Source organism: Pongo pygmaeus, chromosome 6 (genome assembly GCF_028885625.2).
Source record: "Pongo pygmaeus isolate AG05252 chromosome 6, NHGRI_mPonPyg2-v2.0_pri, whole genome shotgun sequence".
NCBI lineage: Eukaryota > Metazoa > Chordata > Mammalia > Primates > Hominidae > Pongo > Pongo pygmaeus.
Genome location: NC_072379.2, coordinates 106,506,651 through 106,522,007, shown reverse-complemented (window position 1 = coordinate 106,522,007; position 15,357 = coordinate 106,506,651). Strand labels below are relative to the sequence as shown.

The 15,357-nt window shown below is 37.2% G+C and overlaps 2 protein-coding genes across 4 annotated transcripts in view; one reads left to right on the top strand and one right to left on the bottom strand.

Annotated features, from left to right (window-relative positions):
- The window catches only part of LAMB1 (laminin subunit beta 1), a 93,262-nt gene extending 84,432 nt beyond the window's left edge, over nucleotides 1–8,830 (top strand). For all 3 annotated transcript variants that reach the window (XM_063667713.1, XM_063667714.1, XM_054494252.2), the window contains exons 28-34: nucleotides 261–464; nucleotides 1,139–1,283; nucleotides 3,013–3,220; nucleotides 3,427–3,568; nucleotides 6,257–6,433; nucleotides 8,228–8,387; nucleotides 8,540–8,830. In XM_063667713.1, coding sequence (XP_063523783.1) covers nucleotides 261–464; nucleotides 1,139–1,283; nucleotides 3,013–3,220; nucleotides 3,427–3,568; nucleotides 6,257–6,433; nucleotides 8,228–8,387; nucleotides 8,540–8,676 — 1,173 coding nt within the window. In that variant the 3' untranslated portion in view covers nucleotides 8,677–8,830. The remainder of the gene's footprint in view (nucleotides 1–260; nucleotides 465–1,138; nucleotides 1,284–3,012; nucleotides 3,221–3,426; nucleotides 3,569–6,256; nucleotides 6,434–8,227; nucleotides 8,388–8,539) is intronic.
- A 3,841-nt stretch (nucleotides 8,831–12,671) lies between these two features.
- Nucleotides 12,672–15,357, bottom strand: part of DLD (dihydrolipoamide dehydrogenase) — a 47,673-nt gene continuing 44,987 nt past the window's right edge. The window contains exons 12-15 of the mRNA XM_054494254.2: nucleotides 15,147–15,336; nucleotides 14,569–14,706; nucleotides 13,538–13,627; nucleotides 12,672–13,443 (exon numbers count right to left, since the gene is read on the bottom strand). Of these exons, the coding sequence (XP_054350229.1) occupies nucleotides 13,378–13,443; nucleotides 13,538–13,627; nucleotides 14,569–14,706; nucleotides 15,147–15,336 (484 nt within the window). The 3' untranslated portion in view covers nucleotides 12,672–13,377. The remainder of the gene's footprint in view (nucleotides 13,444–13,537; nucleotides 13,628–14,568; nucleotides 14,707–15,146; nucleotides 15,337–15,357) is intronic.

Sequence of the window (15,357 nt, the reverse complement as noted above, 5' to 3'; positions counted from 1 at the left end):
GCTCATATAGTATTTTAACTCATTTGGGCAGAAGATATTGATGAGTTGTAAACTTCCATTGTTTCCTCAGAAATAAGCAGGTTAGTTTATTCCTAAACTCTTTCCTCCTCTCTCCATTCTGTCTCCCAAACACTGTTTTCAAGCACCCTTGCTGAGGACCACCTACACATTCTCTGGGGCCACCCAGGCCCTGCACAGCTGTTCTGCTGCAGCAGAAATCACTATCTGAAGTATTGTGCCTGATCCTTGGCTTGTTGCAGACCTGTGGAACACCCCCAGGGGCCTCCTGTTCCGAGACTGAATGTGGCGGGCCAAACTGCAGAACTGACGAAGGAGAGAAGAAGTGTGGGGGGCCTGGCTGTGGTGGTCTGGTTACTGTTGCACACAACGCCTGGCAGAAAGCCATGGACTTGGACCAAGATGTCCTGAGTGCCCTGGCTGAAGTGGAACAGCTCTCCAAGATGGTAATTCAGTGGATGGCCTCAGTTTTTGTTATGTATGTTTGCTTTCAGCTGTGGACTGAAGGATCTGAAAGGGAGAAATCAATTCTAAATGCTAACTGAAATGAGAAGGGCATATCACAATCAAATATGAAAGTTCATGTTTCTGTGAGGTCTGAGAAAGAGATGGGGAGATTTTCTTCACAGATAAAGAATTTGCTTTCTCCTCACTCAACACATGTTTTAGAGCAAGATGTTTAAATCTTATACTGGATAATTTCAGATAGCCATCTTACTTATCTGACTCCAGGGTTATAAATACATCCAGCTGTACGACAAAAACTCTATACTAAGCAATTGAGCATTTATTCTTCTAAAGTGACACACACTTTTTAAGTATTTATGTGGGCACCGGAGAAAAAGACTCAGGACTATTTTATAGGCCAGGAGTTAAAAAACAACTTGAAAAATTTTAAATGCTAGTTCTATTTATATAAGAATACTGTTTAGGAATCTCTATACTGAATACTTGCAGTCTGTAAGAATACAATACTTTGTTGAATGGGAGAAAATTGTTTCCCAGACATATGATTCCAAGTACATAGTTTTTCAACATCATTTCTGGGCCATTTCCAATATTCTGGTCTCCTTTAGAAAGAATGGAAGTCTTCCATGGGTAATTTATTCTTCATATTTAGGTCTCTGAAGCAAAACTGAGGGCAGATGAGGCAAAACAGAGTGCTGAAGACATTCTGTTGAAGACAAATGCTACCAAAGAAAAAATGGACAAGAGCAATGAGGAGCTGAGAAATCTAATCAAGCAAATCAGGAACTTTTTGACCCGTAAGAAATTTTTTCATTTTACTTTTAGACATTTGTTTCTTTGTGATTCTCTGTTTACATTTTAGATAAAATCCATTTCTGTCAGGGTACTAAGTGACATTTCCAAATAAGAAAAATGTCCATATATTAAATGTTTCCACTTCTTAAACTTATATATGTGTATCAAATAACTTTCTCCAATGTTATACAGATACAGACACACCTGATAGGATACTCAGGTAGCCAATCAAAAGTCAAATAGTTACATTGAAAACTGTGGAATTTGTTAGAAATTACGTATAGTAATCTCTAACCTTAAAGAAGTAGAGTTTGTTATTTTGGCATTGCCCCCAAAGCTTTGTAATTCTATTATTTACAGGATATTATACCTATAGTTAGTTAAGAGTGTTGCTAGTCACAGTTCAAGTGTTACCAGTAAAGATAGTTTTGGCTGCAAATTACAGAAAACTCTCAAGTGAAAGGGACTTAATCAAAAAGGATGTTTATTATCTCACATCTTAATAAGATATCCAGTAGCAGGATAGCTTCTTGGGTCTGCGACCCACATACTTTTCATCTTTCTACTCTACCATCTTAAGCATATCAGCTTTGTCCTCTAGCTCCTCATGGTTACAAGGTAGCTGCCAAAGTCCCAGACATCATATAAAGATTAATAATGGAAGAAGAGACCACCTATTCCTTGTATCTTTTTAAAAAGGAGGAAGTCTTCCCTAGAAGCCATTAAGCAGTCATCCCTATAAACCTCATCGGCCAGAAATAAGTCACATGCCAATGCATAAATGTCACTGGAAAATGGGAATGTGATTACAGTAATTCGCAAACTAATATTTAATTCTGGGTTGATAATTTTACCTGACTTAGAGGCAGGTGCCTGAAAAAAATCAGTATTCTGTTAGCAAGAAAAAAGTCATGGCTAATAAGGAGTCAACAGTATTTGCTAAGGATATCTTAGGTAATACTCCATGGAAGCCATCATTCAAGTACATATTTTATTTGAATAAATCCTCTGGGGTCCATTTTTATGTTCAATAGTTTAAAACAAACAAAGCTTGAAAGTAAATGAAGATCTGACGTATTTGAAGCTTAACTTCATAAACTTTTTTTTTCACCATCTTCCACATTTCACATTTGAAACTCCTTGGCTTCGTTGACAACCCATTATTCCGGTTCTCCTGCTTCTATAATTTTCTCCCTTTCTATAATTTCCTGAATCTAGATCATTTGTAAGAAATATCGAATCTCTATATCTGCATTCACAAGTTTCTGAGCTATTCATCCAACCTCAATTAAAAGATTTCATTGCCTTTAAGTCTCAGCTTTAAGCTCTGGCCCTCTATGGTTTTCCACAATGTTCAGATTCACTCTGCTAGACTTTCCCATAACATGCTCTGCCGTTCCTGTCTCCCCACCTGGAACTGTCCTTTCTTCTTTCAAATTCTATTATCCCTTAAAATCTGATCAGCTCCTCATCTTCCACGAAGGTTTCCCTCACTACCCAGCCTAAAACAAATTCTAGTAGTACTCAGTTGTCTGCAGTTACTTTTTTGTGCGTGTAGGTCTCATCTCCCCTCGAAATCCCAGACAGATTATAAACTCATAAACAGGAAGTTAGTGTCTCTTGGTGTGTAACCCCACCATGCTAGTCCATAGTAGATGACCAGTAAGTGGTTGAATGAATGAACCATCTATTCTTTTCACCTCTTTTTGGGGACATCTTTGCTTTTCACAGAGGATAGTGCTGATTTGGACAGCATTGAAGCAGTTGCTAATGAAGTATTGAAAATGGAGATGCCTAGCACCCCACAGCAGTTACAGAACTTGACAGAAGATATACGTGAACGAGTTGAAAGCCTTTCTCAAGTAGAGATTATTCTACAGCAGAGTGCTGCTGACATTGCCAGAGCTGAGATGTTGTTAGAAGAAGCTAAAAAAGCAAGGTATCTAAAGACATGGCATCTAAGGGGCTTATTTTGTGTATCTATTATGGAGTAAAAAGTATCTCTTTAACCAATGAAACTTCTAAGAAGGACCTATGCGAGTCTCTCTGGGTCATTTCAGGAAGGCTATTCTTTAAAGAAAAGAACACTGAGAGTACTTTTTTCATGTTCAGCAACAATATACTGTCTCATTATTTTTTATTCAGCAAAAGTGCAACAGATGTTAAAGTCACTGCAGATATGGTAAAGGAAGCTCTGGAAGAAGCAGAAAAGGCCCAGGTCGCAGCAGAGAAGGCAATTAAACAAGCAGATGAAGACATTCAAGGAACCCAGAACCTGCTAACTTCGGTAAGCATACACAATCATTACATGTATGGGAACACACCTACATATACACTTACCAGAAAAGTACATTTGTTATCTATGAACAGAAATTCTTACAACTCAACATTAAAGGATTCCTTTAATTTTAATAAATCTAAACTACTCCGTTAGCATGGATGCTAAAAATAAGTGGAGACAGGTTTTCAAGGAATAAAAGGACTCTGAAGACATTGGACCATTACGTCCCATCTCATTTTCTCCCCCACAAAGTCTGAGAAAGATAAAAACTTCTATTCTTGGGCGGGCATGGTGGCTCATGCCTGTAATTCCAGCATTTTGGGAGGCCGAGGTGGGTGGGTCATTTGAGGTCAGTAGTTCAAGACCAGCGTGGCCAACATGGCAAAACCCCTTCTCTACTAAAAATACAAAAGTTAGCTGGGCATAGTGGTGCGTGCCTGTAGTCCCAGCTACCTGGGAGGCTAAGGCAGGAGAATTGCTTGAACCGGGGAGGTCGAGGTTGCAATGAGCAGAGATCACACCACTGCACTCCGGTCTGGGCAACAGAGACTCCGTCTCAAAAAAATAAAAACACTCCTATTCATTGAGGAAACAGCATATACTCTGTTCAGTAGTATGAAGTATAATAGTTTAGAAAACTGTCTTGATGTTATAAAGCAGCTTATATGGTTAAGTCAATGTCTCAAGATTTTGGTGATCAAATATTTTACTATATAGTAGTTTTGGAAACTACTGGAGAACAGTCAGTCTGCTTTCAATACCCAATTCTAGAGGAATCTAATAGAGCGCTTATAGCTAAACAACCTGTTCTGTTTAGAATGCATAGAAAACAATGTTTTTTTATAAGGAATATACTGTGACTACCAGATATTAAAAGTACTCATTAAGAATTTTTCATAGGGATCTAACACTTTGCTCTAAAACTCCTCTTTATCTCTTAAAAGAAGTAATGCAAACATAATTCCATTAAATTCTTTTGTTTCTCAGAAAGTTAATTTTTTCCTTCCAATTTTACAAGTTTTTAAAAAATGAAGAAAATTGATGAGTTATCTGATCCCTATACATGTTCTCAGAATATACTTTGAAATTAAATGCTCCCATACCCAGCATTGTCATCCTTCTCAGGCCAATCCTCCATGTGTTTAAAACCTGGGAAGATGAATTTTCAACATGCTTTTATTACCATTAGTTGGTAAAAACCTGTGTTCCCCTATTCTATTGCTGTCAGTTAAATGAAGGCCAATAATTCTTCTCTGTCCATTTTCCTCCTTAAATTTCGAGTATCAGTAAGACTTTTTCTTCAGGCTATTTGTTCAAATTTAGAAAAATTATGTTTTCCCACCAGACTATAAATATTTTGATGTTTCGATCTCTAGGTTTTTCCATTTTCTCAGTTTGCTATTAATATTTTAGTGAATATTATGTCAGTGACTGACTGTAGAAATTATTGTTTTGAAAGCCAGGTGCAGCGGTGTGTGCCACTTGGGAGGTGGAGGTGAGAGGATCACTTAAGGCCAGGAGTTTGAGACTATAGTGCACTATAATCATGCCTGTAAACAAACAGTCACTGCACTCCAGCCTGGGAAATATAGCAAGACCCTGTTTCTTGAAAAAAATTGTTCTGAAAAGCAAATTAGAAAATACTGAATTATAGGTGAGATGTGGCTTGATGATGCAAGTTAATAATTGGGGTTCTGTTTTTCAGGGGCCCTGGGGGGCAGGAAGTGTTTTAGGTTAGTAACAATAAGAAACAAAGAGACCCTCTAACTAAACTATGTTCATGAAAGCTTATCAGGAACAATTCACTCAAACTTTTATCTTCTAAGAATTATAATTTCTAAGAATTTTATTCTAATTAAAGGGTCCTTAGGTTTGAAATATTTACAAATTTTAGCCTATGTCTTATACTGACCCTTATTAACTTCATTATAGCAGTACTGTTATTCAGTTAATTCTATGTAATTAGACCCATCCTTGAAGATCATTTTAAAGAAAAATTGAGTGCTCAGTGAAATTGATTCTTTTGTCGTGGGCTCAACTGCTTACTTGGGCTAGCTTTTAAAAGTCAATGTTTATTGATTCTACTTTGAAAGGAGATCAGATGTGGATCCTCACCAGTTGCCCAGATATTTTTTTCCCTAAATAACTTTGTGTATTTAGAGTTTACAGCTGTAATGTTCCCAGACCATACATCATCTCACAATTCTATAGAAATTCAGAGAACATCCCTAGTCTCCATGTCTTCAGTAATTAGCTGAAATCTCCACTACTAGAGTTTAACATTTATTTTCCCACTCACATTAAGTTGGAAATTTATGTGGAAATCCCTCTTCACACAGCTGCTTATTTGTGAATGCTCTTTAGCCAAAGTTTGCAGGTGTCCTTAAAATGCTTTCTCAACACATCATGCTCCTTGGGGGGTGGGTTTTTTTTTTTTTTCTGTCAGAAAAAAGTACATCAATCTCAGCTTAGATCATCAGAAGTACCGAAAGAATGAAGTGAATATATGAAATGTAGCAAAGACTAAAGTTAGACACTTCATGTAACTTTTCCTGAAATATTCTTTTTAGTAATTACTTCTTTTGGTCTAGAGCAAAATGGCACAGCAGACTTTTAAATCTTCCTCCAAACTTGTACTCATAGTAATTCCATTTCTTAAACTAATGGCTTGCTGGAAAATTGACATGCTTTTAGATTGAGTCTGAAACAGCAGCTTCTGAGGAAACCTTGTTCAACGCGTCCCAGCGCATCAGCGAGTTAGAGAGGAATGTGGAAGAACTTAAGCGGAAAGCTGCCCAAAACTCTGGGGAGGCAGAATATATTGAAAAAGTAGTATATACTGTGAAGCAAAGTGCAGACGATGTCAAGAAGGTATGTAAATCTTTGTAATTTCAGACCTATGTTGTTAAAGGAGCCACCAGTCTCCTCCTTGCCTGCTTTAGAGTAAGGGACATGGACCTAACAGAAACAGAATTCATCAGAAGTATCAAATGACCTGTTTTGCAACAGCAGTCTTTAGAAGTGTGGATGGGAAAGAATATGGAAATATCTAATAAGTATGACCTATGCCCTCAAATCCAAATTTGGACAAGAGTTTAGAATGGAATTAACTTAGGGGTAGAAGTCTTAAAACAGGCTTTTTTTTTTTTTTTTTTTAAACCAACTATATTGACAAAAACTAGGCATATTGAACTTTTATTTCTGTGCGGTAGTCAATTAAATTCTTCACGGCATACAGTAATTATCAGGCCATTTGAGAATATTTTAAAAGCAGGTTGGAACAGAGAACAGGTAGTAGGAAACCAAATCTTATCTCTTTGAGACTCATTTTGAATTAACTACCCCTCACCTCTCACTCGAAGGCACTATATTTTGCAGAGAAAAACTCACACAACCCAAATGTTTAATCAGAAGCCATGTAATAACTGAAACACATGTTCAGTTTCTCAATGATGCTTATTTCTAAAGTGAACATCAAACTTGGTGGTGGTGGGTGGGGCTTAAAACCATTAAATCACTGGTCCCCAACTTTTTTGGCACCAAGGACCAATTTCCTGGAAGACAATTTTTCCACAGACTCGGGGGTGGGGATGGTTTCAGGATGAAACTGTTCCAGCTCAGATCAGGCATTAGATTCCATAAGGAGTGCGCAACCTAGATCCCTTGCATGCACAGTTTCTGATAGGGTTCGTGCTCCTATGAGAATCTAACGTCACCACTGATCTGACAGAAGGTGGAGCTCAGGCAATAATACTTGCCTGCCCACCCAGTTCCTAACTGGTCCGTAGGCCTGGGGGCACCTGCATTTTACTGACCTAATTTCAGTATATAACTCCCTACTATTCAAAAATTTTCCTGGAAGTTACTGTAGCTTTTCAGGCATTACATAAGAGTAACTTTCCCTACCTCTCTCTAGGTTGGGGAAGAGAACAAAACAATGAGAAAAGTTCACTCTCACAATATCAGACAGCTGTCTTTTCTGTTTTGGTTTGTGTGGTTTCCTGCAGTATTGAGGACACAAATTTCTCAAGTACTCTGCTTCAGGGCATTTTGCTTAATGACATTTTATCACAATAGAAAGGAACAAAATCCTTGAAATGAAATTTCCATAAATGGCTATTTGAACAGTTTCTAAAAAGAATCATTTGCATTTCAACCCCACACCCCATTTCTCCTCTTCTCACTCACTTCTTGCATATGCTACAATCTCACCTTTCCTTCCTGTATCTTTTGTTTAATCTTTTTCCTCTGATTTCCTTACAAGCAAGTCTTCACAAATCCTAATTGAGTCAAGATCCAAAGAGCCTCCATTTCTTCAATATGGGCTTCTCTAATGTCTAATCTACTTTTGAAAAATCTGTACTTCTCTATGTAATTCACAATACAGTTATGCTACAACTTTTCTATAGAAAAGTAATAATCAGGAGAATGAGGACTTAGCCCTAAGGACTTGCTGCAACTCCAGAATTTTTTGAAACCTTCTTTAAAATCATGTCAATTTTGCATTCAATTCCACTGTTTGAAGATAAAATTTTAAATTACTTACCAGTGAATATCCTTGGTGGCCCTTAATCCAGAATGCATGCCATGATTATACTATTGCTCTTAAATGTAATTACTGACACTAACATTACCACTTCTTTCTGTCTAAATGTGGAACTACAGACTTTACATGGTGAACTTGATGAAAAGTATAAAAAAGTAGAAAATTTAATTGCCAAAAAAACTGAAGAGTCAGCTGATGCCAGAAGGAAAGCTGAAATGCTACAAAATGAAGCAAAAACTCTTTTAGCTCAAGCAAATAGCAAGCTGCAACTGCTCAAAGGTAGGTCTTTTCACACAGGCTTATTTTTTAAATTACTTTAAATTTAAGGCATCCATAGTTTATTTAAAAGTGAAAAATATATTCACTTTGTCTTGAGATCATCATAGTATAAATTACTCAGACTTTATATACATATATATATATCTCCACAGATTTAGAAAGAAAATATGAAGGCAATCAAAAATACTTAGAAGATAAAGCTCAAGAATTAGCGAGACTGGAAGGAGAAGTCCGTTCACTCCTAAAGGATATAAGCCAGAAAGTTGCTGTGTATAGCACATGCTTGTAACAAAGGAGAATAAAAAATGGCTGAGGTGACCAAGGTAAAACAACTACATTTTAAAAACTGACTTAATGATCTTCAAAATAAAACTCATCACCTATTTAATGTTTTTAATCACATTTTGTATGGAGTTAAATAAAGTACAGTGCTTTTGTATATATTTTGGTGTACTTGTTACTTTCACTGATTGTTGATGAATCCCTTTAGCAAAGAATGTTATTTTCACTGTAAACATGGATTTATAAACAAGTTTACTGCCTCCATGAAGACCCTAATTTATGTTGTCTATAAACAAGCTATTATATTTATTTGACAGGTAAACATCCTCTAAAACTCCATACCCTTGATTCCCCTCCTTCCTCCCAATCACCTCCCAGTGGGATTCCCAGGTTGAGGTTAAGGAGGACAAATATAGTCTATGCTACCATCACTATTTCAATGGTTGCTGAGTTGCTCCAGCCATCAAAACTCCTGTAAGTAAGTATTCCTTGCTCTAGGAATGAGAAAAAGCAACATTTTAGAAAATCAGCAGGATGAACTAGGGCTTGTAATCATTACCACCTAGAAAAGGACTAGGGTTACTGAGGGGAAGGTTTCAATTAAATCAGGCCAGAGTTTATGTATACTGCTCCTGCCAATTGAGCAATGCTACTACAGAGCACAGAATGATGCTCTAATTTCTCAGCTTTTGTATTGTATTTTATGTGATTTTGCAACTAATCTAAGGAAAGTAATTGCCAGGCCCATGTCAGTCAACTTTATTGCCTAACTAGCTGTATAAAAGGCCAGCCCCTATGTGTTTTTTTCACACATTCTTAGAGCAGGACTATTCTGTGGACTGCTTAACAACCACCCACACATCCAACACAGCTGCATCTGAAGCTGGGCCTGGACAAAAGTTATGTAAACAGCTGTAAGTTAATAACTTTCCTCTGGCCCAAAGCAATCATTTGTCACTTTTATGGTACTGGTACCAAAACAGATATATAGACCAATGGAACAGAACAGAGGTCTCAGAAATAACACCACACATCTACAACAATCTGATCTTTGACAAACGTGACACAAGCAATGGGGAAAGGATTCCCTATTTAATAAATGGTGTTGTTGGGAAAACTGGCTAGCCATATGCAGAAAGCTGAAACTGGATCCCTTCCTTACACCTTATACAAAAATTAACTCAAGATGGATTAAAGACTTCAACGTAAGACCTAAAACCATAAAAACCCTACAAGAAAACCTAGGCAATTACCATTCAGGACACAGGCATGGGCAAAGACTTCATGACTAAAACACCAAAAGCAAGGGCAACAAAAGCCAAAATTGACAAATGGGATCTAATTAAAGAGCTTCTGCACAGCAAAAGAAACTATCATCAGAGTGAACAGGCAACCTAGAGAATGGGAGAAAATTTTTGCAAAGAACTTCAACCCCATCAAAAAGTTGGTGAAGGATATGAACAGACACTTCTCAAAAGAAGACATGTATGCAGCCAACAAACATGAAAAAAAGCTCATCATCACTGGTCAATAGAGAAATGCAAATCAAAACCACAGTGAGATACCATCTCATGCCAGTTAGTTAGAATGACAATCATTAAAAAGTTAGCAAACAACAGATGCTGGAGAGGCTGTGGAGAAATAGGAACGCTTTTACACTGTTAGTGGGAGTGTAAATTAGTTCAACCATTGTGGAAGACAGTGTGGCAATTCCTCAAGGATCTAGAACTAGAAATACCACTTGACCCAGCAATGCTATTACTGGGTATATACCTGAAGGATTATAAATCATTCTACTATAAAGACACAAGCACACGTATGTTTATTGAGGCACTGTTCACAATAGCAAAGACTCGGAACCAACCCAAATGCCCATCAATGACAGACTGACTGGATAAAGAAAATGTGGCACATATACACCATGGAATACTATGCAGCCATAATAAAGGATGAGTTCACATCCTTTGCAGGGACATGGATGAAGCTGGAAACCATCATTCTCAGCAAACTAACACAAAAATAGAAAACCAACCACCACATGTTCTCACTTGTAAGTGGGCGGTGAACAATGAAAACACATGGACACGGGGATGGGGGTGGGGGAGGGATAGCATTAGGAGAAATGCCTAATGCAGATGATGGGTTGATGGGTGCAGCAAACCACCATGGCACATGTATACCTATGTAACAAACCTGTATGTTCTGCACATGTACCCCGGAACGTAATTTTTAAAAAAATCCTAATAACTAGCAAAAATGGTCATACCCCATCATCTACTACAGCAATTATGTAAGTATTTTACTTAAAACAGTAGAAACACTCTCCATTCCTTTTCAGCTAAACAACTAAAGATCTCACTTCGAAATTACTTTTTTTTTTTTTTTTTTTTTTGAGACAGAGTTTCGCTCTGTCACCAGGCTAGAGTGCAATGGCATGATCTCAGCTCACTGCCTCCTGGGTTCAAGTGATTCTGCCTCAGCCTCCTGAGTAGCTGGGATTACAGGGGCCTGCGACCACACCTGGCTAATTTTTATATTTTTAGTAGAGATGGGGTTTTACCACATTGGTCAGGTTGGTCTCAAACTCCTGACCGCAGGTGATCCGCCCACCTCGGCCTCCCAAAGTGCTGGGATTACAGGAGTGAGCCACCGCTCCCAGCCAGTTGAAATTACTAATTTTAATCAGTTCAAAGAAGTGGACAATTAATCTCACTCTTCACAAGCCACAAAAATATTGAGAGCTTAGTAGATAACAGTAAGTGACCACTTAAAACTTGTTTTATTCCTAGGACTTTATTCCCCATACAGATAAATTTGCATTCTCATACTGAATGTAAACACTTAAAGATGGATTTAACTGTTTTGTGTCTCTACAGCTAGAATTCCATATTAAATTATATTTCACTATTCCCTAACTAAAAACTTTTTTTTCCCTGAGTAAGGGATATGTTGAGATTTACATAAACAGCACTTCACATGATACTGGGATTTCAAATTTTTAAAAAGATGCAGAGTTCACTTCCAATAATGGCAAAGTAGCACACAGATATCAGACCAACCCTCCTGCGGACAGCAACTGCAAACTCTGAACAAATATATTTTAGGAAAAACTAAAGGCACTGGAAACAACTATAAACAAGTGGAAAGTAGAGGGAAGTTGGCACTTAAAAAGTGAACAGCACTGGCTCAATGTCTCATTTTTAACAGGTTCTCATTTGAGGGGGAAACAAAAGCCCAGTTTTATTGGTTAAGGATCAGAGGGCAGAATATGGGGCAACCACAACAGCTGGAACATAAAGGGGAAACCCCCAAAAAACAGGAGGCACAGAAGGGGCAGACTTTCTTCTGCCCAAACTGGTTGACCCCTGAACTACACACTTGCATGGGAAAGACTTCCAGCAGCATAAGTAAAGCTAAAACAACTGAGAAGAGATTTCAGCTGCTGCCACCTACAAACAAGACAGAGTGTGGAGTTGGTGTTCAGCCAAGTTAACTGCCTACTAAGACAACAATCAATTTTCTTTAGAAGTATGTAACAGAATCCAGGGTCGTTATGTCACTCATAATGAACATGAGACAATCTATGCTATCTATACCAAATTTCAGAACTACTTAATCTGAATTATTATTAAATTTAGTTACAATATGCAAAAGCCTACTTAGCATTTAGTACTTTGTTACTTAAGTTTCCTCAGGACATGGCCATTTTAAACACCACACATCCAATTTCATAGCACTCTTTAAATAAACAGTCATTAACCCAGCCAAGGAAAACAGATTAAGACTCCCTTATGTTGTACTTCTCCAAAAGTATATGTTAAACATTTAGTAGGTGTCTCTAAAATAGATGAAAGGATAATGACCTTTAAAATGCCTTAATATTGTCCTATAACATGAAAATAAAGATACATTCAGGCCTACAAAAGAAATTAGAATATACACTAGAAGTAGTCATAAAAAAAACTACGACCATCTCAACATGTACTCATAATAACCAGTAAATGAATATTTAAGATATTTATTTCAGTATCTTCATTCCCCACTGTAATACATTTGAATCCCCACATATTTGAGTTCTGTAAATAGACTCTCTTAATTTGGGTAACTATATAATTACCCTTCAGAGTTGTAGACAACAATGGAACCTTAAAAACCTCTTAAACACAAATTCTACCCCTAAACTGAAAGAATTTAGAGGTTAAATAAAACAAGTGAGAGACCATTTACTTACATCAGTTCAGTTTATAGACATTTGAATCATATTTGAATGACTGACTTGTTTCCAATGTGAAAACCAAATTAAAAATAACTTGATCACTTTGCTTCAAACACAACTGTTCACATATCAAATTCTAGCTCCATCCGTGTAAAATTCAACTTTTCTGTATCAGAGAAAAAAGCTATTTAAATTCAGGGGCATTGAATCTTTCATGAACAGCATGAAAATATGAGTTGACAGAGATATTCCAGGATGCTACAATAAGTAGCTTTTTGTCTTACATATTAGTGCACTGAAACAAAATACTAAATTTATGTAAAATATAGATATAAGAGTATTCCATTCTGTCCAAACCTATTAAATACCTTCCAAAAGTTTCATAATTCAGTCCTAGAAATTCTTGGAGCTGTGAGAATATCCTGTTCAGGAATGTGACTTCTACAAAAGCTCCCAGGAAATTTCAGAAAAAAATATATATAATCTTCTAATTCAAAAGTTGATTGATTTGCCAAATGATGCAGCAAGATTTGCTTCTCTAAAAGCTTCTGATAAGGTCTGCAAGGGAAGAAATTTAAAATTAAAAACCAAATATTTGTGGATCAGAAGAAAATTTAGGCAACCATCAATTCTGTATGTTGTTAATAATTACCGGATGTGCATGACAGACTCTAGCTATATCTTCACAGGATGCTCCATATTCCAAAGCAAGAGCAGCTTCATTTACCATTTCTCCAGCACCCTTTAAAATAACAAGCCAAGTAAATTTGCTTCCAAGGCAAAAACTACATGCTAATAGGATAGCAATGGTTGAGAGGAAGCTTTTAGATCTTAAAAACGCCTTAAATCTGTTTCTCTATCAGTTGAAGAAAAGTCAGGAAAAGCTTAACAAAAAAGGCAACACAGAAGAGCTTGGGCTCTGGAGCCAAAGGGTCTTCAATTCATATCTACCATTTACTACCTTAACCATTCATTGGTTCTGTGTGCTTCAGTTTCTTCACCTCAAAAATAACAGCACCTATCTCACAAAGCTGATGTAAAAATAACAAAATGTGTACTAAAGTGACACAGCACTCAAATATTCTATTCTCATTATTGTTACATCAGATACAAAATATATCTACAAGAAAGATACATACTTTAGGCTCAGTGGTAGGAAAGGCTTCCCTTAGGAGGTAACATTTGAGCTGAGACCTGAACAATGAGCCAGCCATTCAACGATCTGAAGGCAGAACAGTCTAAGCAGAGGGTATCTTGAGCACAAAGGCCCTAAAATGCAAATATATGGCCTGTTGTGAAAATGAGAGAAGGCCCATGTGACACGGCATTAATGAGTAAGAGAGCAGAAAAAGAAGAGGTCAGAGAAGTAGGCACAAACAGATTCAGCAAGGCCTTGGATGTAACAATCAGAAGTTGAAAAGCACCACTGGAGGATTTTAAGGGGCATAATCTGGTGTATGTTTTAAAGAGAGAATCTTGGCTGCAGGACAGAAAGTAGATGATACAGTGGGCAAGACTGTGAGAGTGCTGCTGGTATCCTTCTAGAAATGATGCACAGAAAGCCATATTCAAAGTTTTGCTGGAAATGAGCAACCTCAGAGTAACACCAGGTGGTTTATAATTAATAAACAGAAATGCTTTCTAGAAATCTTAATGGGATTTCTCTGGTTTTACAATACTCACTGGTCCGAGAATATGTGCTCCCAGTACTCTGTCTGTCGATTTCTGCCCAAGGATCTTCACCATGCCATCTGTGTCAGCATTTGTCTTAGCTCTGCTGTTAGCAGCAAATGGGAATTTCCCAACTTTGTACTCAATACCCTGTGACAGTCAGAAAAAAAGAATCTACGTAACTGCCAGAAAAGTTCTTTCCAATTTGTAAAATCATCTACCATTTGTTCAGAAAATAAATCCAAGAAGGCAATTGGTCGCAAAGCACATAGAAGGAAAGGAAAGACAAGACCAAAAGACTGGTTAATGAACTATATCTTGGGCACAAATGCAAGCAAATACAAATGTCTGTCCATCTGGTTATATTTCAAAGCCAAATATAAAAGATCTGGAATTACTAGTTTTTTAATATAGGCAACTTCTCTTCCTCTCAATTACTGCTGATAAATCTGTGAATGATCTCTTTATAATGCTAACAAGGGAAAAAATATATAAGCTAAACAATATTTCACAGCTGTTAAATATATTAGCATAATGATAAAATGGCACAACTCACACATTGGCTTAAAACCACCCATGTTCAGACTCACCTCTTCTTTCAACTGCTCTTCTGATTTGCCAACCCAAGCAACTTCAGGGTGTGTGTAAATCACTGATGGCACACAGTTGTAGTCAATGTGCACAGCACCACCAGCCATTCCTTCAACACAGATAATGCCTTCATCCTCTGCTTTGTGAGCCAGCATTGGACCAGCAACTACATCACCAATGGCATAAATACTACCACAGAAATCAAAAGAA